Source organism: Suricata suricatta, chromosome 1 (assembly GCF_006229205.1).
Source record: "Suricata suricatta isolate VVHF042 chromosome 1, meerkat_22Aug2017_6uvM2_HiC, whole genome shotgun sequence".
Lineage (NCBI taxonomy): Eukaryota > Metazoa > Chordata > Mammalia > Carnivora > Herpestidae > Suricata > Suricata suricatta.
In genome coordinates this window covers 42,401,408-42,427,669 of record NC_043700.1, presented here as the reverse complement: position 1 = coordinate 42,427,669, position 26,262 = coordinate 42,401,408, and the positions used below count along the sequence as shown (strand labels likewise).

At 42.2% G+C, this 26,262-nt stretch overlaps 1 protein-coding gene across 4 annotated transcripts in view; it reads left to right on the top strand.

Annotated features, from left to right (window-relative positions):
* The window catches only part of ENTPD4 (ectonucleoside triphosphate diphosphohydrolase 4), a 48,374-nt gene that overhangs the window by 10,740 nt on the left and 11,372 nt on the right, over nucleotides 1–26,262 (top strand). For 3 of the 4 annotated variants that reach the window (XM_029937784.1, XM_029937793.1, XM_029937776.1), the window contains exons 2-12: nucleotides 2,342–2,439; nucleotides 3,843–4,040; nucleotides 4,546–4,751; nucleotides 7,453–7,603; nucleotides 8,090–8,193; nucleotides 15,869–15,928; nucleotides 16,211–16,365; nucleotides 17,993–18,159; nucleotides 21,997–22,321; nucleotides 24,250–24,335; nucleotides 25,122–25,283. In XM_029937784.1, coding sequence (XP_029793644.1) covers nucleotides 2,432–2,439; nucleotides 3,843–4,040; nucleotides 4,546–4,751; nucleotides 7,453–7,603; nucleotides 8,090–8,193; nucleotides 15,869–15,928; nucleotides 16,211–16,365; nucleotides 17,993–18,159; nucleotides 21,997–22,321; nucleotides 24,250–24,335; nucleotides 25,122–25,283 — 1,622 coding nt within the window. In that variant the 5' untranslated portion in view covers nucleotides 2,342–2,431. The remainder of the gene's footprint in view (nucleotides 1–2,341; nucleotides 2,440–3,842; nucleotides 4,041–4,545; nucleotides 4,752–7,452; nucleotides 7,604–8,089; nucleotides 8,194–15,868; nucleotides 15,929–16,210; nucleotides 16,366–17,992; nucleotides 18,160–21,996; nucleotides 22,322–24,249; nucleotides 24,336–25,121; nucleotides 25,284–26,262) is intronic. The other variant, XM_029937777.1, reaches the window with a different exon arrangement.

Genomic DNA, 26,262 nt, shown 5'->3' with positions numbered 1-26,262 from the left:
CCCAGATTTGGGAAATTCTCAATTATAATTTGGTCAAGTATCCCTTCAGGCCCTTTCTCTCTGTCTTCCTCTTCAGGAATTCCTATGAGCCAGATGTTGTTCCGTTTGATTGTATCACTCAGATCTCGAATTCTCCTTTCCTGGTCCTGGATTAATTTCTCTCTCTTTTTTTCAGCTTTCTCTTTTGCTATAACTATATCTTCTAATTCACCTATTCTTCTCTCTGCCTCATCAATCCTTGAGGTGGCTGCCTCCAGTTTGTTATTCACCTCACCTATAGCCTTTTTTAACTCATCAGTTGATTCTTTGATGCTTTTCTCAACCCCGGCAATTAATCTTATGACAAGCTTTTTAAATTCTTGATCTGATCTGTTGTCTAGATCTGCCTTGAGCAGTTTTGTGGCTGTGACATCCCCCTGGAAGTTCTTCAGGGGAGAGTTTCTTCATTTTGTCATTTTTGCTAGTTTTCTGTCTCTTGTCACCTTTAGAAAGCTCATTGTGCTCTGCGCACCTATTAATATTTCTCTGTTAATGGAGGCTTATTGATTGTCCAGGGCCTGCCTTTTCAGGAAATATTCTCTTAATGATGTCTTTCAGTTTCTCTTGTTGTGCCTGTGAGTATTTTATTTCCCTACTCTGCAATATTTGGGACTCGCCTTCTTGCACACTTTGACTTGTTTCTTGGTGTAGTCCTATGAAGGAAGACAGACTGACAAACTCAGAGGGAACAGAAGCACACATACACACAGACAAATCAAACAAATTAACACATTACAGGGGGGAAAGAAAAGAAAGAAAATATGAGGGAAAGAGACGAAAAGAAGAGAAGAAGAGAAAATTAAAAGAAAAAAGAAAGAAGAAAAGAAAAAAATATGTATATAAAAGGGGGTCAGAGACAACAAAGGACAGTAGACTGTTTAAAAGTGTATGATCAGTTTAGGGGAGAGGTAAGGATGAGATACAGGAGAATATATCTGGGTTGCAAGAAGGTGAAAAAGTAAGGGAGAAAGGAGAAAGGAAAATAAGGAGTAAAATTTAAAATAATTGAGTAAAGAAAAAGGAAAAAGAGGTAATAATGACAAAGAAGTAAGTATGAAACAAGTGAAGAAAAAAAATTTTTTTATATTAAAAAAAATAACAGCAGCAGCTCCCCTGGTGGATGGGCGTGGTTTGATGTGGTAGGTCTTGGAGGCTGTTCTCAGAGGCTCCGCCCCTGCCTGAGGCGAAATGAGCAGGAGGAGGTGAAGTGCGCACCTTCACAGACTCTATTGGGGAGTCCCCACCCCCAGCCAGGATTGCGATTGCAATGGGGGAAAGGAAAAAAAAGAAAAACTGAGTCTCTCTTGGTTTCCAATTGCTGTTGCTCAAGGCACTGTGCCCTGCTGGAAATGAGATGGGAGCTCTTGCAGTCTAAGCGCATGCCCAGGCCTCCACCCGCCACCGTCTCCTTGTCGGGGGTCGCATAGGTGTGGGCCCTATTTTTTCCTGTGGGCACCCGGGATTCACGCAGTCCGTGCAGGGGGCGAGGCGCGCCGTGGAAATGCGGTCAGTGGTCCAGTTCCCAAAACCAAGTTCGAATTGCTGGACCCTGGCGCAGCTGCAGCCCAACCGCTTCTCGCCGGGAAGTCCGCACCCCTGGCGCAGCCGCACTCTGGCCGCTTCTCCCGGGACGTGCGCCCCCGTCTCTTCCCTTTGTCTCTTGTGCGCTTCCCCCACGTTGGGCTGGGGATCTTGTCTCCCCTGCCCGTCCCGGCCTGGCCTGTTTTCAGATCTCCCCCGTTCGCCCTCACTCACTCAGGTATCCTTGAGGTTCTGTTCTTTCTGGAGTCCGTATTTTCTCCTTCCGCTCTCGTAGATGAGAGTAATATCCTTCTCAGTTCAATAAATGGGGTGGACGGAGTTTACAGAGCTCCCTTTCTCTCCGCCATCTTGGCTCCTCCCCGCTAAGAGATTCTTAAATAGAACAAACTGAGGGCCGCTGGGGGAGGGGAGAGAGGGGTCATATTACCATCTCTTTTGATTTTGGCTTATATCTCTGACAGCATGAAATGGACTTAGAAGTAAGCATGTGGTGGTGGAGGAGGGCACTTGTGGGGAAGAGCACTAGGTGTTGTATGGAAATCAATTTGACAATAAAATGTTATGAAAAAATTAAGTTAAATTTAAAAAAAAAAAAAGAAGAAGTAAGCGTGTTGCTCCCAATAAGCTCTTCTAACAGCTTCAGCGCAAGGATCACGTGCCAGATTACGTATGGTGGGATTTAAACACGTACTCGCTAGAAAGAACATAGATGTCTTCTTGGATTGTGCCATCTTTTGATTTTCCTCACTTTCTGGAGCAGGAATGCTCTGACTCCGGGAGGACCCCATCATTTCTGTAATGGTGTGTGAGGACTGCTCCTAGAAGAGTGCCTGACCTCTGATCCATCAGCATGGGGAGGTAAGTGGTGGTGTCTGATCGCTGACACTATAAAATTTTGGTGTGCCACAGAAACAGATCTTGAGAGGGGAGAAAAAAATCTAAATTCCAAATGAAAAAAGCGTTCAAAGTTACGCTACACTTCTGTTTAACACCTTTGTTTTTCTAGGCCTCATTGGGGTGCTTGTTACAGGAAGAAAGTGGTCTTGCCAGGTGGATTTTCTGGGGGTTAATGTAGCTTACTGTAAAGGGCATGCGTGGTGGAATCTGTGAGGAGCGTGTTAAGCACAGGGTAACTGTAAGCCGAAGGTGTGGACAGGGGATGACAAACTCCATGAAATGGCCGAGAACCCACAGGAAGACTAGAAACTGTAAGTGGAAAACCACTGGGTCCGCAGGATACCCCTCCTTCTGTGAGACGTAAAAAAAAAAAAAAAAGTTTAATATTCACTCACTTTTGAGAGAGAGAAAGTGTGAGGAGAGGAGGGACAGAGAGAGAGGGAGACAGAATGCAAAGCAGGCTCCAGGCTCTGAGCTGTCAGCACAGAGCCCGACTCAGGGCTCGAACTCATGAATCGCGAGATCATGACTTGAGCTGAAGTTGGATACTTAACCGACTGAGCCACTCAGGCACCCCTCTGTGAGATTTTTCAGTCTAGAAAGCACTCTTTAAAGGGAAGAGATAGAAATAAACCACAAAACAGTAACATTCTAAAGGCGGCAAGTTTTTTAAGTCCAATAATAATCTCTCATTCCTGACCTAAACTGAAAAAAGAAGTGGGGGGTTTTTGTCTTGTTTTGCAAAAATGTCTCAGAAATACTTCTAAAAACACAGGGCTTACAAAGCCTATTTATTTACTTTGTTAAGAGCATGTCGTTAAAGATGTTTTTTGTCCCATTTTCTCAATCATCAGGGAGAAAATTGCCGTGGGGTTCCGTGTTAAGAAAAGCTTACTCCTCCTGAGCTATTTGTATATTTCTAATGTAATGAGCAAGGTTTTGGCCACCACGACCCTCAGCCACCGTTGCAGGCCTATCTCATTACACATATTTCTCAGTACTAGGTTGTTTTTTTAGTTTCCTTATCCTTAAACCTGAGTTTGTTATAGATTTATAGATTTATCGTATGGAACAAATTCTTATGAATTGTGTCTTATTCTTTTTTTGGAACAAAGCAGGATAGAAACAATATAGATTATTGTCAAGGGGGGAAAACGCCATCAGGGCATAATTCTCATTCATGTAGGTTTATAATAGTGAGTTAAATAGCCAAGTAGCATTGTGGACGATGTCGGCATATAGCTGCGTCCCAGCAAGGAACTAGAGGTGGCTCAAGCCAGACGTCTTCTTCTTTGGAGACAACCTAACTGAGGAGAGGCCACCTTGGAGCAGATTGCTTTAAAATCTGTTTTTTCGAATTTTAGGATCGGCATCTCCTGTCTTTTTCCTGCCTCCTGGCATTTTAGCATCTCTCCGGTGGGGTGTCCTCGAATTCTGAACACCAACTTACGCCAGATTATTGTTATTAGTGTTCTGACTGCCGCTGTTTCACTTTTATACTTCTCTGTTGTCATAATTCGAAATAAGTACGGACGGCTATCCAGAGACAAGAAGCTTCAAAGGTAAGAGGAAAAAACATTTCTTCTCCAGATGGGACGTCACACCTCCGTTTGACAGCTTCACGACTTTCGGGATTAGGGTGGAATTTAAGGAGCATGTGGCTGTAGGAAACAGAATCCGTACTGAATACAGTTCAGTACTAAAACTAAACTGTTTGAAACGGTTTAATCATTAACTACCAAATCCACATCATAAGAAGATTTAAACTAAGCTTTTCCCGTGATACTTTTAAGCTGATTTTTCAGTTAATGTCCATGGTTTGGGAGTAGTTTTGCTTCTCAGCACTTGTTTGAACTTCTGACAAAGCATAAGGACTGTTCTCTGATTTAGATTATCTTCATCACTATCACTTGTTTCTGAGTCTGATCATTTGGCTGTTGTAAAAATGCGATTGTGGATCAGCTTAGATTCTGCTGCCTTGACGTTTATTTATTGCATTTGTTTGGTTAAGGTTTAGGATGATCGTCTCTGTCTCAATAAAAACGTATGTTCATTTTTCTAAACAAGGTACTTGGCACGAGTTACTGACATTGAAGCTACAGACACCAATAACCCCAACGTGAACTACGGTGTCGTGGTGGACTGTGGTAGCAGCGGGTCTCGGATATTTGTCTATTGCTGGCCGAGGCATAATGGCAATCCTCATGATCTTCTGGACATCCGCCAAATGAGGGATCAGAACCGAAAGCCAGTGGTTATGAAAATAAAGCCTGGTATGTAACAGATACATATCTGACTATAACCTGGTTCTGTCCTTATTCTCTGTGAGATTTTTCATGTCCTTCCCTTCCTTTCCCCGAGTCCTCACCCTCATTCAGAACTCACCACAGGACCTGACTGTTTCACTCTCTTTCCCCTTTCTGTCCATCCTGCATGAGGTGACTAACTCCTTAATAAAATAGCCCAAACCGTGTCTTTCTCTTTGTCTCCTGCGGTGTTTACCACAGTGCCTTACTCGTGTGTCTCTGAGATGTTTGCTAGTTGACATTAATTATGGAGGGACGTTTTTCCTGTTTGGTAGCCATTGGTCTCTATCCCTAATGACTGGGTAATTTCAGATAACTCATGGATACCTGTACCCTCAGACACTGGTATATATCTCTTTCCCCCCAATTTTAAAAAGCACCCCAGTATATTTCTAACTGGATTATTTAGGAAGAGTGACTGTAGAACTAATGAGCTAGTGTTATTATGTCCAATTTTTAATGTTACCACAGTTTCTAGATCAGGCTGTTATGTAAAAATTAGGATTTGCTTTCTCCAGTAAACAATTTAAATCAGCGGTTCTCATCTTTTTTCTCTATGTATACCATTTCCATGGCCAGTGCTGTTCTGTCAGAAATTTTACAAATGGAAGGTGTCTAGGAGTGCCTTGAAATAGGCATTTTACATCTTAATAGTTGATAATCACTGATTTAAAACAGTGGACCACGGGCACCTGGGTGGCTCAGTCAGTTGGGTGCCAACTTTGGTTGAGGTCATGATCTCTTGGTCTGTGAGTTTGGGTCCCGCACTCGGCTTTGTGCTAACAGCTCAGAGCCTGGAGCCTGCTTCGGATTCTGTGTGTGTCTTTTTCTCAAAAATAAATAATAAAACATTTAAAAAAATAAAATAAAAGAGTGGACCACAGATCTTAACGGAGATTTAGCACTTTTATTTCATTTTACTAGTGTGTTACATAGTAAGATCTAAAGTCCAAACAATCCAAGGAATTTATCTTGTAAAATATTAGAGAATGTTGATAAAAAAATAATTATCATAGCTTAATATCTCCTGTTCCAGATATGTCCATGAAAAGGAGGCTTAGGTAAGATAAGATACCTGTTCTCTCACATAGCTCCCAGTCCCATAGACTGCTGGCCCTCTGAGTCCTTCCCGTTCTTCACTGAATAATTTAGGCCCCACTTCGTTCTTTGAGTAATCTTTGAGTTGGTTGTTCTTTGATGTTTGGGCAGTTGGGCACCAGCATATTGCTCAGAAAATTCAAAATCTCTACCTTATATTTCAGGATAAAGAGAGGAACTGAGTCTGAGTCTCTTGTATAAGCATTATTGTAATATCATGTACTCTGATATTTTTTTCTATAAGTCTTAGTGAATGACTTTTCAGTTTTGGTTTTCTGTTACCCTGTCCCTTAAATTTTTATGCATTCCCAATCTAGAAACATTTTCAGTTAAAGTAATATTGATCCAAAAAAAAATTCACCAGAAGATTGAAATATAAAGCTGTATAAAGTACATTGCATTTCATCCAGCATCACAGACCAAGTTCTATCGGTGATTAAACTGCTCACACAGAATAAGATAAAATCTTTCATGCCTTGGAGTGTCCTTTGGGACATCATCCCAGGCTGTACATCAGAATCTCCTCAAAAATCAGGTTTAACATGGTTCTCTCTGATGCTACAGAAAATGTTTGAGGTAGAAATTCAAATGCCTTTTTATAGCAGTTTTCTGTCCTGAAGCAGGTACTCTCATATATAGCATTTCAGCAAAGCTCTAGACATTTCCTTACTTAATAGATTCTGGAAAGTTTGAGGCTTGGTATCTGTTGGAACAGCATGTAGAGTAAAAAAAAAAAAAAAAAAAAAAAGTCTGGCTTTTGGCCTGTTTTCTGCTGAGTGCTCCAGCAAATCACTACATCTTTCTGGATCCGCAGTTTCCTAATCTGTGAAATGAGAACTTGGGGGACTTCTAAAATTTGAAGCCAGGAAGACACCCTTTGCATAGGGAATGGTTGAGGGATCACCAAGACTGGAGGGCAGGATGTTGTGTCAGGCTTCCAGGAGGGATAAGGAGAAATGAAATAATGTGAGAGGAACCAGGGAGATCAGTGAGACCCAGAATGCATATTAGGGGAGGGGGAGAGATTTTATCTGGGATCCTGGCTTGGGCCACTGGATGGCCAGTGATGGTGGTCACTGGGGTAAGTAACTACAGAGTGGAAGTTGAGTTCAGATCTGTCTTATGTGTATATGTTGAGTTTGAGGCTGTCCAGCAGACAGTCAACACATACTGATCTGGAGGGCGGGAATGAGATCTGGTGGCTGCTGGTGAGACTTGGAGATCCAAGACGTATAGATGGTGTGGCAGCCATGGGAGTGAGCGTACTTGCCTGAGCAAAGCAGGAACGTGTTCTCCAGGGCAGACGTGAGCTCGTGTGCAGTTGATCCCAGTGTCTGAGACATAGTAGTTGCTCAGTTGGGTCCTCAGTTTTTCGGAGACTGAGAACAGAGCATAGGACTGAACATCTAGTACCACCATCATTGAAGGAAGAGAGTTTGTTGCTAGAAGGATAGGGAGAAACCAGGAGAGGCTGTGTGTAGCTTGAGTTTCTCTCAAATTAGCCACATTGAAGAAACATAACTTACTAGTTAACCGTCTCCTTGTTAACGGAAGTGTCCTTTTTCTATAGGCATTTCAGAATTTGCTACCTCTCCAGAGAAAGTCAGTGATTACATTTCTCCACTCTTGAACTTTGCTGCAGAACATGTACCACGGGCAAAACACAAAGAGACGCCTCTCTATATTCTCTGCACAGCTGGAATGAGAATCCTTCCTGAAAGGTGATCCTCCACGTGAGGGCAGGGAGGCGGGGAGTGGCTTATTTTTTCCCTTCCCTCCTCCTGTCCCTTTTCCTTCTCCTCCTCCCCTTCCATTATCATCACCAAAAGGAAGGCATTAAAAATTCCTTCTTCACATTTGGAATAGTACCAGAACTATTCCCTTAGCTGGAACTCAGCAAAAATCTTTTATTTATTTGTTTATTACTACAAACTATAAAGTTGTCATTAAAAAACTAGATTTTCTATGTTATAAGTGTAAGGGTTGCAGTTGTATTTTATGTCTAGGAATCACAGAATTCACACAACTCATGAAGTTCCTTCCTAAAATAAACAGTGTTTTCAATGAATTGCTCTGGTTTTAAAATGTGCTGTTTTCATATAGGATGTACCAGAGCCAGAGTTTTTGTCGTGTTTTGTTTGGTTTCTTTTTTTAAAACAAAAACTTGGGGTATATTTTGATATGTCAATTTGGGGCTTGTCTTACAGCCAGCAGAAAGCCATCTTGGAAGACCTTCTGACTGACATCCCCGTTCACTTTGACTTTCTGTTTTCTGACTCTCATGCAGAAGTAATTTCAGGGAAACAAGAAGGTTGGTATTTTGGTCTTCAGCTTGAAATTTGGGAAGTTATTCATTTAAATCTTCCCCATTTTTCCCCTGTGCACACTTTATTAAAATACTTCTAGTATCTTAAAATTTGGGAAATCATAGCTCGGAAATAGTATTTTTAAATGGCCAAATTAGTTTCTTATAGGACCAGTTTGGATAATAATCCAAACATTAAGCCATTAGAAAAAAAACTTAGTTTGTCTTCACTACATTTAGGAAACATATTTTTGACTCATTTTGATAGGAAAGGTTTGTGTTCCTTGCTTACATTATACAGCTTTATGGAGTTATGATAATTCCTGAGTTATTGGAGCCTTCTATTGATTTGCTTGCTACAAAGGGAAATTATTCTTGACTTTGATATCCTGAGAAAATACTAGTTCTGTTTTCAAAGAAATGCTCCAACTTGAGAATGAAATGACAAGTCAATGAAATTATTTGGGGAACAGACTGCTAGAAATGAAAACCAAAAGCATTTATTTCAAAAGCATCTATTATTTCAGCAAATACCTCCTCTGTGAAAGGCACTGTAGAAAACACTCACTGGGTGAAATTCAGAGACTGCCACCAAGCTGTTTACAGACAAGTGAGGCACACCGTTGGCCACTATATGAGGTAGAGTTTTAGGCGCCACGAAGAGAGCAAGGAAGACGTATCATGGGAGCTTGAAAGAGGGGACATTTTGTTTTTTTGTAGCCAAGGGTCTCAGGGAGCAAGTGACATTTGAACTGTGCCCAGCGGATTCTTGAAACGTGCCGGACATGGTAGAAGTGGGGCTCTGAGAGCGGGATAGGAAGCACTTTCCAGGCTGAGGAAATTATTCAAGTCAACACAGGTTAGAAAAGCTACCTGTTGGATGGGGAAACAAAAGTGTTCTCGTTTGAATGGATTACGGCCCTTTGCAAAGTGATAGTCAATTGAAAAGTTGGAGGTATCTCAGTGGTGCCAGCATCATGGCGGTGTGAGTTGTTCCTTTTTTCTCTCGCTTTTGATTTACAACTAATCAAACATCCATAACCCAGAAAATGCAGCTAAGGACACCCAAGAGAGCATTCCATCAGAAAATGGATGGCTTGCACCTCAGAGGAGGTCCGTGGAGCCAGGCAAGTGGCAGCAGGGCCAGCAGTGGACCAACATGAATTTTCTAGCAGAGGAGGTAGACGTTGAAGGGGAGGGGTAACCTGACAGCACATGGCAGGACCTGTTGCCCTCTGAGCAGAGATTGCAGTGACTGAGAGGAGGGAAAGGGAAAGGAGGAAGGCACGGAGAACTGAAGGAAAGTGCTTCCTGCTGTCTGCCCCAGGATTCTGGCAAGAAGATCACCCATGGATCTCTGAAACATGCCCCCCAACCTTTTGGGGATCCCCTAGTAGGCTCTGGGCACATTCAAAGCCCCAAGTACTAAGTACACACCTCTACCAACTCTGCAGTCATCCTTTTTTAAATTACCAACCTGTTGAACTGTTAGACTCCAAGTAAAAAAGCCTTACATACATAAGAAAGGTGTTCACTACTTGAAATGCATCAGAAAGAGCCATTTTTTGTCAAACATTGAAAAATCATGTTAATACGGTGTCACAAAAATAACATGGCCATTTTCTAGTAACTGAACCCAAAGATACTGAATAGTCAAGTCTAACTGGTACAGAATTCAAAACAGCTGTTATAAAGAAATTCATTTGAGCTACAAGAAAACTCAAGCAGTACAGAGATCTCAGGAATAAAATTAATCAACAGAGATTTACCCAAGATTAAAGTTCTAAAGAACCCAACAGAATGTGGAGCCGAAGAATTCAATACATGAGATGAAAAATGCACTAAAAACCATTGGAAACAGAGCGGATGGAGGAGGACAGGGATATAAAACTGTTTCCTGTAGAAGAGCAAGAACTAAGGTTTTGTAAAAAGTAAAGAAACCCTGTTATAACTATCAGACTCCCATTAGGAGAACCAACATAAAATTAAAGGCTGTCCCAGAAGGAGAAGAGAGGGAGAAGGGAGCAGAGAGCATATTTAAAGAGGTGTAATAGAGAACTTCCCAAGCCCAGAGAAAGAACTGGATACACAAGTCTAAGAAGCTAATAGACCAGCTTCTTTATTCAGTGCAAAAAGACCCTCTCTGAGACACTTTACATTAAAACTATCAAAAGACAGTGATAAATTATTTTGAAGGAAGCGGGGCGGGGGCGGGGGGCGGGGGGGAGACAGTAGCCGACAAAGGAAGTCTCGTCAGGTTGTCAGCAGAGTTCTCGGCAGAAACTCTGTGGGCCAGGAGAGCATGGAATGACATTTTAAAGTATTGAAAAATACAAATTGCCAGCCAAGAATACAGTTTCTGGCAAAATAAAGGCTTTCCCAGAGAAACAGAAGCTAAAGGGGTTCACCGCCTCCAGGCTACCTTCTAAGACATGTTTAAAGGAGCTTTTCAAGCTAAAATGGAAAGATGAATGTGCACAAAAGTCTAATTAAGGTGATAAATAGAAGTAGAAAACTAACTTAATAGTATATAAAACAAGTAAAGTTTAAAGGGAAAAGAGCACTAAAAATGACTATAGCTTCTACAGCTTGGTCACAACATCACAGCATAAAAAAATAATTTGTGACATCAAAACTATACAAGGGAAAGAGTAAAGGGTAGAAACTTTATAGGTGAACAAAGAAATTGCTGTCAGTAGAAAAGGCTGTTCTATCTGTGAGATGCTTTATGTACACCTCAGGGTAACCACAAAGCAAACATCAAAGCAGAGAGACACAAAATATAAAAAAGGGAGAGACTGAGCAAATCATGGAAACCATGGGAAACCAAAAACTTAAAAGATAGACATAAACAGAAGGGGGAAATAAGGGGACGGGGGAGAGGAAATAACCAGAAGGCAAAGGGTGGGTGCCTGAGTGGCTCAGTCATTTAAGGGTCCAGCTCTGGATTTTGGCGCAGGTCCTGATCTCACAGTTTGTGAGTTTGAGCCCTGCATTGAACTCCACGCTAACAGTGCAGGGCCTGCTTGAGATTCTCTCTTTCTCCCTCTGCCCCTCCCCTGCTTGTTCTCTTTTTCTCTTTCTCAAAATAAATAAACTTAAAATAATAATAATGATAACTGGAGTACCTGAATGGCTCAGTCAGTTAAGCATCCTATTTCGGCTCCGGTCATGATCAAACTCAGGGTTGTGAGCTTGAGCCCTGCATTAGGCTCTGTGCTGACAGCTCAGAGTCTGGAGCCTGCTTCAGATTCTGTATCTCCTCTCTCTGCCCCTCCCCCACTTGTGTTCTGTCTCTCTCCTCTCTCTCTCTCTCTCTCACAAAATTAAACATTTAAAAAAAATATTTTAAGTAAAAAATGACCAGGAGGCAAAACATAAAATGGCAGTAGTAAAACCTTACATATCAACAGTCACCCTAAATGTAAACAGATTGAACTCACCAATCAAAAGTCACAGAATGGCTGGATTTAAAAAAAATAAGACCCAGCTTTATGCCACCTACAGGAGCCCCACTTTAGTTCTGAAGACACTTAGGCTCAACGTGAAAGGATAGAAGAGAATACTCCAAGCAAATGGAAACCATAAGAAGGCAGGCATAGCCATATATATATCAGACAAAACAGACTTGAAGGCCAAAGGGTAACAAGAGACAAATAAGGTCATTTTATAATGATAAGTGGGCCAGTACATTAAGAAGATATAACATTAGCATATACACTCCTCACCGGGGACTGCAGAATCCTGCTGTCTGTCTGCAACGGATGAATCATCCAGACAAAATCAACAAGGAAACATTGGAATTGAACCACATGTTAGCACAAATGGACTTAATAGACATGTACAGAACATTCCACATCTTTTCAAGTGCACATGGAACATTCTCTGAGATAAATCATATGGCAGGACACAGAGGAAATCTTAGCAAGTTTAAGAAGACTGAAGTCATGCCAACTGTCTTTTTGACCACAATGGTATGAAACTAGAAATCAACAAGAGGAAGGTGAGAAAATCTACAAATACATGGACATTAAACCAGTGGACCAAAGAAGAATTCAAAAGGAAATTAAAAAATATCTCAAAACAAATGGAAATAGAACATTGCAAATATTGTAGGTAGCAAAAGCAGTTTTGAGGAAAAAGTTTGTAGCAATAAAATTATCAAAAAATTAGATTTCAAACAAATAATATAACATATCTCAAGGAACTAGAAAAAGAACAAATGAAGCCCAAAGGTAGCAGAAGAAAGGAAATAATAAAGATCAGAGTGGAAATAAATAGAGAACAGAAAATCACTAGAAAGGATCAATGAAACTAAGAGCTGGTTCTACAAAAAGTTAACATTAACAAACCCTTAGCTAGACTTAAAAAAAAAAAAGTTAAAACTGAAAGAGAAGCCATTATATCTGACTCCACCGAAATACATAGGACCATGAGACTGCAGCTGACTGTTGAACAACTTGGGTTTGAAGTGTACAAGTCCACGTATACATGGATTTTTTCAGTGAATACAGTGCAATACTATAAATGTAATTTTCTTATGATCTTAACAACACTTATCAGTATGTTCTGATCAGCAGCAAGCTGTTAGTAGTCAAGTTTTTAGGGAATCAAAAGTTAACATGAGGGAGTCAGTGCCCCTGACACGCACCTTGTTCAAGGCTCAAGTATAATGTGAACAATTCTATACCAATAAATTATGTAACTTAGAAGAAAGGGATGCATTTCTAAAACCTACAACGTACCAAGACTGAATAGGAAGAAACAGAAAATCTGAGTAGACCAATAATCAATAGAGAGGTTGGATCCATAATCAAGGAACTCCCAACATAGAAAACTTCAAGACCAGATGGCTCCACTGGAGAATTCTATTAAACATTTAAAGAATTGATACCAGTTCCCCTCAAATTTTTCCAAAATATCAAGGAGGAAGGAAAACTTCTAAACTCATTCTGTGAGGCCAGCATTATGTCAATACCAAAACCAGATAAAGCTACCACAAGAAAACTATAGACCAGTATCCCTGATGAATATAGATGTAAATTCTCAACAAAATACTAGCACACTGAATTCAAAAACACGTTAAAAGGATTATACGCCATAACCAAGTAGAATTTATCACTGAGATGCATTTTATTTACCAATAAAATGAAAAATAAAAATCATCTCAAAAATGCATCACAGAAAAATATTTGACAAAATATAGCATCCTTTCATGATAAGGATTTTTATCCTTAACAGATTGGGTATAGAAGAAATACATCTCAACATAGCAAAAGCCATATATAACAAACTCACAGCTAACTTTAAACTCTGGAGAGAAGTTGAAAGCATTCCCTTTAAGATCGAGAACAAGACAAGGATGCCTACTCTTATTACTCCTATTCAATATAGTACTGGAGGTCTTAGCTACAGCAGTTTGGCAAGACAAAGAAAAAGTGTATCCATATCAGAAAGGAAAAAGTAAAATTGTCACTATCTGCCAATGATATGATCTTTTATATAGAAAATCCTGAAGGGTCAGCCAGAAGCTGTCAATCATTGAATTAATCAACAATTTCAATAAAATGGCAAGATACAAAACCAACATACAGAAATCAGTTGCATTCTTTACACTAATGATGAAGTATCTGAAAAAGAAAGAAAACTACCCTGTTCAAAGTAGCATCAAAAACAATAAAATAGAAATAAAGTTAGCCAAGGAGGTGGGAGATCTTTACCTTGGAAACTACAAGTCTTGGCTGGAAGAAATGGAAGAAGGCTAATTGAAAACCCATGTTCATGGGTCACAAGAATTAATTTTGTTATAATTGCCATACTACTGAAGCCATCTATAGATTTAATACAATCCCCATTAAAATACCAAAAGCATTTTTCACAGAAATAGATGAAGCAATCCTGAAATTTGTGTGGTATCTCAAAAGACCCCAAATAGCCAGGGCAATCCTGAGAAAAAAGAACAAAGCTGGAAGTATCATGCTTCCAATTTCAAACTGTTGTACAAAGCACTGTTCATAAAAACAGTTTGGTACTGGCACAGAAAGAGACACATTGACCAATGGAATAAATAGAGAGCCCAGAATTAAATCCCAGAATATACAGCCAGCCAATACGCAGTAGTGAAAAGGAAGGTCTCTTCAACAAATGGTGCTGGGAAAACTGGAGAAACACATGCCAAACAATAAAATTGGACCGCTATCTCACACCACTCACAAAGATGAATTCAAAAAGAATCAAGAAGAAACCTAAGACTTGATACCATAAACTTTTAGAAGAAAATGTAGTCAAGAAGCTCATCAGTATTGGCCATGGCAATGATTTCTTGGACATACCAAAAGCACAAACCAACAAAAGAGACTATATCAAACTCAGAAGCTTCTGCACAGTAAAAGAAACAATTAACAAAATGAAAAAAAACAACCTACAGAATGGGAAAGAATTTTTCAAATACTGGATAAGAGTTTAATATCCAAAATAAAGATCTCATACAACTTGATAACAAAATAATTCAGGAAAATTTTTATTAAAAAACTAAATAGACATTTTCCAAGGAGGACATTAAAATGGCCAAATGGCACATGAAAGGATGCTCAGCATCACTCATCATCAGGGAAACGCAAATCAAAACCACAATGAATCTGAAAAAGTCAAATCCAGGGCACCTGGGTGGCTCAGTCAGTTAAGCATCCAGCTCAGGTTATAATCTCACAGTTCATGGGTTAGGCCCTACATTGGGCTCCACGTTGACAATGTGGAGCCTGCTTGCAATTCTCATTCATTTTCTCTCTCCCTCTCTCTCGCTCTCTCAAGCCTTTTTTTTTTAAAGGCTTAAGAAAAGCCTATAAAAACAGTAAAATGGTGGTTACCAGTGAAGGGGGAAGGATAAGATGGGTTAGTATTTAAGGGTGCACACTTAGAACAAGTAATAAATAAGCCATGGAGTTGTAAGGCACAGGACAAGGAGTATAGACAGCAATACTGTACGATAACTATGTAACGTGAAAGTATCGTTACCAGGGCAGTCATAGGACAGCTGTATAGATGTATCAAAGTAACACATTGTACTCCTCAGACTTACACAGTGTTGCATGTCATATCTATTCAGTAAAAACAGAAAGTTGGACAGGTCTTAGATTGTCAGGTTGTGGAGTTTGGCTTTTGTTCTGAGAATCAGACCAGTAGCAGAGAACAGAGTGGGTTAGAGTGGAGGAGGAGGGCAGGAAGATTAGACTAGGTCTCTGCAATGGGTTAAATCCAGGTGGAAATGAAGATGGGTAAAGACTAGATAGGAAATGTTGTAAAGAGAATCAGGCTCAGCAACTGAGTGGAAATGAGGGAGGGAGGAAGTAGAAGAGTCAAAGTTACTTTGTTTTTAGAACCTTGTGATTGATAGGTTTCACTTGTTAAAGTTAAAAACTCCATTACTTCAAAACAGTTTCAAATGAAAACTAGCATGGAGGGAATTACGTTTTTAGCTGTGTAATTGATAAGAAATTGTAAATTTTAAAGTTGAGAGGTCTTAGAAAAACACTAGGAAAACATAAGCATGCATTATTTCAGATGATTTTTTCACAGGTTGTCAGGGAGTAAAATAAATGGGTTGTTTGCACAGACTGCATTTATAAGAGCTGTAAAAAATATCTTAAAACTTTCTTCTTTTCACCCTGTGAAATGTCTGTAGGTGTGTATGCTTGGATTGGCATTAATTTTGTCCTTGGACGATTCGAGCATATTGAAGATGGTAAGTATCATGTTTCCAACTAGTGTGTCTGACTGGAAATGATGGCTGTGCTGTCTAATCCACAGGATCGGAGAGGAGTGAAGTTTTGTGACACAGCTGAGGGTGTAGGAGCGGAGTGGTGGGCTGCCGTTTCACACCATCAGCTTGACTGCAGGTGGGAGGAGGGGGCTGCGTTTGCACAGACAGGCTCGACAGTAGCCTGAAAACAAGAGACTCCTCACACACAAGGTCCCAGTTCCCTGGACTTGTTCTGCTCCAGTGGCTGCTTCTTGCTCTTTGCAGATGAGGAGGCGGTTGTGGAGGTTAACATTCCCGGCAGCGAAAGCAGGGGAGCCATCCTCCGTAAACGGACAGCTGGTATTCTCGACATGGGAGGCGTGTCGACCCAGATAGCGTACGAAGTTCCCAAAACTGTAAGCTTTGCCTCCTCACAGCAGGTTATTATCTGTCAAATTTTCTTCCATTTCCTTTGGTTTTCCTTTAACATGTCTCCATCCATTTTTGTTTTGTTTCCTGAGTCTGAACACATCCTTACTTTGCTTGCTGAGGTCCCACCTTCCCGGCCCAGGAGAACGGAGTCAGGAGGAAGCCAGGCCTCTGTTTGTGTTTGTTCATTGAAGTCGGCTGGTTTGTTTTCTGAACTTCAGAGTTTTTGTTTGGAATAAATGTCAGTCACATGCTTGAATTTTTGTTTGTATTCTCTCTTCAATCACTTCTTTTCTCGACAGATATTGTAAAACATAATGTAATAGCATCATATTTCTTAAGTTATAGTTGGGGAATGTACCTTTTTTTTTTTAAAGACTCAGCTATTGACTTTTCTGGAAAGGACTGAGGTTTGTTTGCACTGCTTGCACATTCCTGAACCGTGGGTTTCCCTTGATTTTCCCCATGCCCTTTGCGGATCTCAGTCACAGCCTGGAGTTTCCCAGTAGGCTGCGCAGCCTTGTGTACTGAGCACCAGAAAGTTTTCACACGTGTCCCTGAGTTGCTGCATGTCTTTACAGTCCTGTTTCCACTCAGCTATAAAGTACCACCAAAGCCTGGTTTCCTGCACTTTCCCCCCAGAGTACTGGTTTAAAAAGGCCGGAGTGTAGGCTCCGTCATCACACTGGCTACACTAGTTGTGTGACCTTAAGTTCTTTGAACTCGGTTCCTCATCTGTAACTGTGAATGCAGTTACCTCTCACACAGGGCTGTTGTAGAGCTGAAGTGCTGGAGTGCAGATGAAATAGCCGATGTACCGCCAGGCACCTAGGGTTCACTTGCTAAATGTTACCGGCTTATTTATTTACTAAGCTCTTAAGAAAACTGCTTTATAAATTCAGGTGCTATAATTTGCGTTTCCTACTTCTCATCCAGGCATGCCTTGAGAAACTATTACACTCTGTTAAAAGTCATGCTTTCCTCCTTGAGATAAAGCATAAACAAGCAAACAAACAACATAGCAAGTTTGGAAAAAATACTGAAAAATCAGGGCTAAAAATTTGTCATGGATGCATCACTCCAAAACACCATTGTTATCATTTTGTATTTCTTTTCATTCATTTTTTCCTATTTATTGTTTTTTAAATATGGTTGTTGTAATATTACTGTTTATACAATTTTACATCCCTTGTATAGGGCATCAGCATGGTTCCCTCCTAAAGTATTGATTACCACAATTAACAAAACCCCCTTGACGTAGATTTAGATGACACCGTTTTCTTCTCTCACAGAATCGCAGAGGTCATATTTGTGTATAGAGACTTTTCACTGGTTAGAATTATTTCTAAAGCATAGGCTTCCATAAGTAGGTTTTCTAGATCAGGGGATAGGAACTATATTGCTCACTTCCCTTTTCAGAAAGTAACAGTATCACAGATGTGCAGGACATCTGGAATTTCTCAAGTCAGAATTGTCATATTGAATTCAGAGGGGTGCTTAGAAGGGTCCTTGGGAAATGCAAAGGCAGAAACTTTTGCTACTTTTACATGAGAATCTTTATAGATCCTTCTTTTTTACAGGAGGTAATTGTTTTGGTATTGCTTAAAATATTAAAGTGTTTTATCCTTGCATCTATAGGAAGAAGTCGCTAAGAACCTGTTAGCTGAATTTAACTTGGGATGTGATGTTCACCAAACCGAGCACGTGTACCGGGTCTACGTGGCCACGTTTCTTGGGTTTGGTGGCAACGCTGCTCGACAGAGATATGAAGACCGAATATTTGCCAGCACAGTTCAGAAGAACAGGTAAAGCACCTTCCACTTCTCAGCGTTCACTTTCAGATCTCGGTCTCTCCTCGTAGAAAACCGCTCCAGGCAAGGCAGGGGGGCCTCAAGCAGCAGCAGTGTGTCAGCACCGTCACCTTACAACTCCCCTGCCAGCTGAGAAATGAAAGGGCACCAGGGTCATGCCTTCAGTCCCAAGTCTACCACCCCCTGCGTTAGAAACTTCCTCATTAACATAGTAGAAGTTTTGAGCCCTGGGTGTACACATTGCAGAGTCCTTGGGAAACTCAGCACCTGGGCTACTGCGGATGTGCTGGGGGCCAGCGGTACATGACGATGATAAAACTGTCACTGATGGCAGAAGGGAGTGATGTGATGTAACTTCATCAGCCAGTGAAGTTAGTCAGTGGATAAAACCATAGCACAGCAAGTTATTCAAGAGAAACAAGTGATTCAGAAGTCTAAGTATGTGGTTTTAAACATTTTTAGCAGTGAAACTTTGAAAAATGAGTTTATGAAGAATTCGGGTATAGAAAGTATGTAAAACAAAAGCAGTGCTTTATCAGTTTATTTTATAAGTTTAAGTATGTAGCAGTTATTTATTTGAAATCAGTTCATAAGAGCAGAGTTGTTTGGATGAATAAAAATATCTGAAATCTGGGGTTGTATAAAATATCCCATTAATTATGATGTTTTGTTTTCTTTGTTTTGATGAGGAATTTTGAGGCAGAAAATCCTAATTCCTACAGATAAATGGTGGTAGATAGTTCCTTCATCAGTTTAATCTTAATAAGCCTGGGGAGGCCTGAACTTTAAGAATGACCAAGTCAGAGCCATTCAGTACCACACTTTCTAGATATTCACATATGTGAACAGGAAGAGCAATAAAAATTTGTTCTTCTGTTCCAGACCTTAACTGAGTTGAATTAGTTAAGAGATGGGTAGTCCCAACGCGGCTGGGTGGCTCAGTCAGTTAAGCATCTGACTTTGGTTCAGATCATGATCTCACAGTTTGTGAGTCTGAGCCCTGCATCGGGCTCTGTGCTGACAGCTCAGAGCCTGGAGCCTGCTTCAGATTCTGTGTCCCCCCCCTATCTCTTCCCCGCCCATGCTCATGCTCTGTCTCTCTCTGTCTCTCAATAATAAAAAATGTTTAAGAATTTAAAAAAAGAGAGGTGAAGGGGAGGGGAGACCGGTAGTCCCAGGGTACACGGTAGCTCAGTCAGTTAAGTGCCCAACTCTTGGTTTTGCTCAGGTCATGATCTCGCACCTTGAGGGTTCCAGTCCCGCACTGGGCTCTGTGCTGACAATGCAGAGCCTGCTTGGGATTCTCTCTCTCCCTCTCTCTCTGGCCCCTCCCCCACTCACACTGTCTTTGTCTCGAAAATAAATACATAAACTTAAAAAAGAGAGAAAGATGGGCAGTCCTATACTTTCTTCTTAAACATGATTTATTATACAGTACCTTTTGGTATAATTATTCTCTATAATAGTCCTAAAATAGAAATATTTTATAAGTGATGTTTGAATTAGAACTTTGACCTTTTTTCTTAATGCCTATTTATTTTTGAGAGAGAGCCTGAGCCAGAGAAGGTGAGAAACAGGGCATTAGAGGATCTAAAGCAGGCTCTGTGCGGTGAACACAGGCCCCGACGCAGGGCTTAGGCTCACAAACTGTGAGATCATGACCCGAGCCGAAATCAAGAGTTGGCTGCCTACCTGACTAAGCTACCCAGGCACCCCATGAATTAGAACTTTGGAGAAACACCTTCTGCAATGTTAACTTTTACTAATTGATGTTAATGTCAAGAAACTGGTATAATGGACAATTTGGTGGTACTTTTTGTTTTAGATGTAGGGCAGCTAAAAACAGTAGTGTTGGAGTACATTTCACTAGTCTTGGACTTTGATAAAATTAGAAATGTTAGTATCACTTTTTACATATGAATTGAGCCTTGAAATGCATCGTTATTTCTTTGCCATTAGTAGCAATTGAGTTTTAAAAATGAGACAGTTTTATTTCATGGCAAAGACCTTAATTTTTTACATTCAAGTCCATTTTGAGTTGCCCTGAGTTTAGGAATGACAGACCTGTCGGTGGAGCGGCAGGCAGTCCCCTAGCACGGAAACACCTTGTCGGCCCATGTGATGTTATGGTATCAAACACTGATGCAGATCCAGTTGTTGTAAGCTGTTTTCTGTTCCTCACTGCTTAGCGGTGAGTACACATAATGGGACGACAGATCTTAGTGCAGGGGTGTTTCACTGGGAAGTCATAAGCGCAGTGCATTTCAGTGGACACGTTAGATTTCTTTTCCATGGGACTTCTCAGAGTCCAATAGAAACTCTCCTGTCTACAGCAATTGGGACCAACAGTTGATTGATTTTTAAAAATCAGTTAAAACATGGGCCCCTGGGTGGCTCAGTCAGTTAAGCCTTGGACTTTGGCTCTGGTCATGATCTCGCAGTTCGTAAGCTTGAGGTCCCCATTGAGCTCTGTGCTGAGAGTTCAGAGCCTGGAGCAGCTTCAGATGCTGTGTCGCTCTGTCTCTCTGCCCTTCCTTGCTTGCTCTCTGTGTCTGTCTGTCTGTCTGTCTGTCTCTCAAAAATGAATAAACTTCAAAAAAAAATCAGTTAAAACAGAGGATTAAAAATGGAATCAAACCACAAGCATCTTGTTTTAATTCTCATGTTCATTTGCTAGTCTTCTGCTGTGGACTCAGGTCTTTTCTTAGGCTATACCCGTCATCTCTCTGGCATCCACTGCACCTACTCTTCTCAGTGTCATTTTGGCTTCCTTAAAGATTACCAGGGGATTGCATGGACCTCAAGTATATTGTAGTATAGAGGTGGAATTTAAGGAAAGGTATTAAGCAGGCTGTGTTTTATCTTATGGGCAAGTAATAAATTGTATCATGTATCTTGAATGCATCATAGATAAGCTGCTATATAATGATTGCCACTTCAGATAGCTGTGAAATTAGGTGATTAACTAGTTGTTACTTAACCTTCTAATTTCTGTATAAGTCTAATTACATGAAATAGAAGTGGGGGTTCTGATTTTTTACTTTGCTCATCCATTTGGAGTGTCATTGTTACTACTGTATTGTAAATGATGGAAAATAATTGCCTATGTTAAAAAAATAGTGTTATATTCTAAAAAAAATAAAGTTACAAAAAAATTAAAAAAATAAAAAGATTATTAAAAAAAAAAAGATTACCAGGGGTTTAACAGACATTTGTGAAGGAATTTGATTTTTAAAGTTCTAGATTTTTCCCAAATTTTCCCAATTCTTTTTAAACCATGCTAATACTGAATTTGACAGCAGTTTTCGAATAACTTTCCTTTATTGTGTTTTTCTGAGGCATCTAACCTGGCTTGCATGGGGCCAATTACTTCTGTCCATAGTCACTTGTCATCTCTGTATGATTACACCCACAAGCTGTAGTGGCAGAACAGGGTTGAAAACAACACAGTTAGTAGGCATCTCACTGCAGTGAACTTGAGACCGAGAGGAGCTCTGGCACCACAGGCATCCGGGCCCAGAGTGCCAGGCCGTGTGCCAGGGTACAGAAAGCACTGATGATGTGACGAGGTAGCTGTTTTGCTGGACCCTGGTACAGCATCTGCGCAGGTGTCTGCTGTATCTGTGTGTGTGGATGGATGGTGAATCTCCAAGAAGAGCTCGAGAACCTGTTTCCCTGACCCCGTGATCCTGGAACCCTTTTGCGTTTCCCCAGGGCACCCTGCAGGGCTCATGTTCCACGGAGCACATCTTGAGAGATGCTGGCTTGCAGCTGCTTCTTGAAAACATGGCTTTCTGTCAGTCTCACATCAAGTTTCTCTTGGTCCTGTAGGCTCCTGGGGAAGCAGACGGGTCTGGCCCCGGACACTCCATTCCTGGACCCCTGCTTACCCCTGGACATTAAAGATGAAATCCAGCAAAATGGGCAGACCATTTACCTCCGGGGAACAGGGGACTTTGACCTGTGCCGAGAGACCATCCAGCCTTTCATGAATAAAACAAACGAGACGCAGACCTCCCTCAACGGGGTCTACCAGCCCCCCATTCACTTCCAGAACAGCGAATTCTATGGTTTTTCGGAGTTCTACTACTGCACTGAGGATGTGTTACGAATGGGGGGGGACTACAACGCTGCTGCTTTCACTAAAGCTGCAAAGGTAACCTTCATGAAACCCTCTTCTCCTGCGTGCTTTTGAGAGATGGTATAGACAGACACAGCCTGTATCCCTCCTGGACATTCGGAGGCCCAGCTCAAGAACGAGAAGGCAGAGGTAGAAGGATGTAATGCAGCCTCTTGGGGATCCCGTTCCTTGGCTGAGTGAGAGAGGTAGTCCTGGCAGGAGTCACAGATCCACGGTGAGCCAACCTCTGCCCACCGCTCTGGGCACTGCTCTGATGGGCAGTGGCTCCCAGGTGACAGACTTGTATATTACTGCGTAGTAACGCCACTGGCCGTACTCCTGCAGCCTTCCTATCCCTTAGCTGCCAGGACCCCTGTTCTCTTGTTGTCTCCGGCCTTTCTGAGGCCCTTATGAGGGTTCCCCACCTTCATACCCTCTAAACCTTAGTGATCCTGGACTTCCACCCTTGGCCCATGGACTCTCGGGCTCTTAGATGGTGTCTCCTGTGCTCATGGTTTGCTGCTACTGCCCTCCAAGAAGAGGCCCCAGCCTCCGAGTCCAGTGCCTCCTAGATTTCATGACCCAAAACAAACCCATTGTTTTCTTCCCATTTCCTGTGATGTTGTCTCAGTTAATGGCATCCCTGACCACCCAGTCCACCTCCCAAAACTCAGGAGTTCTAGACTTCTCCCTGCCATTCGTTCCTCCCTCACTGCATACCCCCCATAATTAGTCATCAAGCATGTTATTTTATCTGTAATTATTTCTCAGAGCCCTCCATGCTCTTTGTCCTGCGCTCACTGCCCTAGTGTGGCCTGCGTCTGTCACCTGTGCTACTGTAGGAGCCCCCCCCAGCTGGCCTTCTTGCATCCAGTCTTCCTCTGTCATCCATTGCTCATGCCACTACCACAGACAGACCTGTCCAAACCACAAGTCTCCTCCCCTCTTTACAGTCATCATCAGCTTCCTTTTGTACCAGGATAAATCACAGATACCTTAGCATGTCCCCCCCAACCCTGGAGCCGGCTCTCCCCACCTTATATGACCTACGCTAATCATACATAGCTACTCGTCTCCCTTGCATCCAAGCTACTTCCCATCTTGTCTTCAGGTGGTGTTTTCTCTGCCCTAAATGCCTATCCTTACCTCTCACCGCAGACTGAGTGTTCTGTGTTCCCTGTTGCAAATTTCACCATCTCTCAGAGACTCAGTTTCTTCATCCTTGAAGTAGAGGCTGGAATTATAGCCATGCCAAGCCATGCCAAGCTCGTAAATCTTAGTTATTAATATTATTACAAGGGCATCTGGGTGGCTCAGTCGGTTAAGTGTCCAACTCGGGGTTTCGGCTCAAATCACGATCTCACAGTTTGTGAGTTCAAGCTCAGAGTCAGGCTCCTCGCTGACAGTGAGGAACCTGCTTGGGATTCTCCCTCCCTCTGCTCCTCCCCCAGCCACATGCACATGTGCTCTCTCTCCCTCAAAACAAATAAACTTTAAAAAACTATATTATTACAAATAACTTTGGGAAAAGACGGCACCTCTTTGCCTTCTCCTAAAGACACAGCCTTCTGTAGTCAGCGTGGTGTTCCCTGGGCCTTGCTTCCGACAGAGGTGCCCACTCGGAACCAGCTAAAGTACCACTTCCTGCTTCCAGAAGTTTCAGCCAGTCATAGGCAGTCACCGAGGAGGAAACTAAGCAGTGTCAAAGAGGTTGGTTGTGGGCAGGCAAATTCTCTGTAACAGTAACTTTGGCAGACTTTTAAGCCAGAGCAAGCATGGTCTTCGCTAATCAGTAAGCATTTGCTGGGTGCCGTGCATCGGTCTTCACGCTACACCTAGAGGTTGAGCTTGCATGGCCTAACTGGAAGGAGATGTTTGTTATGAATATGAATTCGGTAAGCCCTTTTTAAGATGAAGAAACTATTAATTTACCAGTGATTTACTTGGGGTGAAATTTCTTCCAGGATTATTGTGCAACAAAGTGGTCGATCCTGCGGGAACGCTTTGACCGAGGACTGTACGCTTCGCACGCCGACCTCCACAGGCTGAAGTAAGCAGTGGTGGCTGCGCCCCGGCGGCGCTCCTTGGGTCCAAACATGTCGACGGGCTTTTGTTCAGGTCTGCCGTCCCTTCCCCCTGGCGTTCCCCTGCCCGTCCCTTGCTGGGTGAAGTCCTGTCCAGACCTCAGAGTCAGGTCAGTGCTGCCCTTCTCGCGTTCTCCTCCGCCCGTTCAAGCAGACTCCACCCCGCTCCGTCTCCATCCAGAGCACGCATTATGTCTCCCTAGTGGCGTTCATCAAATTCTGCTGTATTTCACAGTTACTTTGTGCTTTTTAAAAATCTTGCCATTATAAGTCAGTTAAGTACATTGGCTGTCTTATTCTTTGTAATTATATCTTATTACTAACTTAGCCCGGCACTTTACAAAAGGTAAGCCTCTAATAGGTCTTTAGAATCATAGAATATCAGAGCTGAAAAGACCCTCTGCCTTCTCATTTTATAATAAACTGAGGTTCAGAGTGGACACCTGCTTAGCATTTTATTAGCAAGTAAGTGATGGCCCGCCTGAGGAAACAGTCTGTCACAGGGCCACGTGTTAAATCCTACTGAGACCAAGTTTCGTAAGCTCATTGATTGTGACAGGGGAACTGTTTTGGGTTGTGGGACAAGGGGCACAAACCAAGTAAGCCAACTGGAAATGCACCTGGGCGGTCCGGCCGCTCAGTGCTGCCTGGGGAAGCCTCTGCACCCACACTGTCACAGGGGAAGGCCATCGCAGCATCCAGTTCGGTTTGACAGTAAATGAATCCCACCTACGTCTGTGCTTGGTTCGTAGGTATCAGTGCTTCAAGTCTGCCTGGATGTTTGAGGTGTTTCACAGGGGCTTTTCGTTTCCTGTCAACTATAAAAATTTAAAGACTGCCTTACAAGTTTACGACAAGGAGGTTCAGTGGACCCTCGGAGCAATCCTTTACAGGACCCGGTTTTTACCCTTAAGGTATGGCTCTGAATTTGGTAATGAGAATGAAACAAAAACATGGCAGCTGTGGTTTGTGGGCGTTTGGAGCAAGCGCTGGCCGTGGGCAGGACTTGGGAGTTCATGAAGTTTGACTTTGGTCTTCCCCACCAGTGCATCCTTCCCAACCCACCCATCCCATCAGATGCAGCACCGAAACGTGTCTGATTATCCCGAGTGTCTTTCCCTGACTCCTGCACAGACGGGTTAATTCTAGGATTCTTTACTTCAATGGCTTTGGACTCCTTCTCAAAATAGCTTTTAATGTATAAAATCTGTAACAGTTTACAGAGGAAACCACTGTATTGAAATACAGACATCAGATCTATTTATCAAATATATCAAATGTATCAAATATTTAACAGAAAACCTATTGGTGATACAGTAATGGATGTTCTTTTTCGTTAATGCGTGAAATGACAAATCCGGCAGCAGAACTAGTGCTTCCTGTAATTTCAGTACAGTGATGTCAGTGATGTGTGTCGATATTTGGAGGCACCCACCAACCCCCACCACGTGAGCGAAACCACCTGTGAGCTGCACCACGGTCAAAGTCACAGGCAGTGCCGACACTCCTGTAGTCTGTTGTCTGCACTCACGGTTAGTGGCAATGCCGGTCAGGATCCGGACGGTAGAGATGGACATTTTCCCCCGTTCACGTTCCCAGATCCGGCCGTCAGCTGGTCCCACATAAGAACCCTGGCGCACTTACAAATGAGGAGTTTGCTTTAGGGAGATCTTTTTCCCTTCGCTTAGTTGAGCGTGTCCCAGCCATCCGTTTAGCTACGCTGACCACAGAAAAGCGTGCGTGGTGGGTATTCCTGCTCACCAGCAGGCAGTCTGTGTCCACACTGGCGTCCAGGTCATAGCGAAACCCTCACAGTTGTTTTAAATCACTCTGATTTTTGACCCACCTTACGGTGACGGTAACTGAATGCAATGCACGTACACGTGTTAGCCT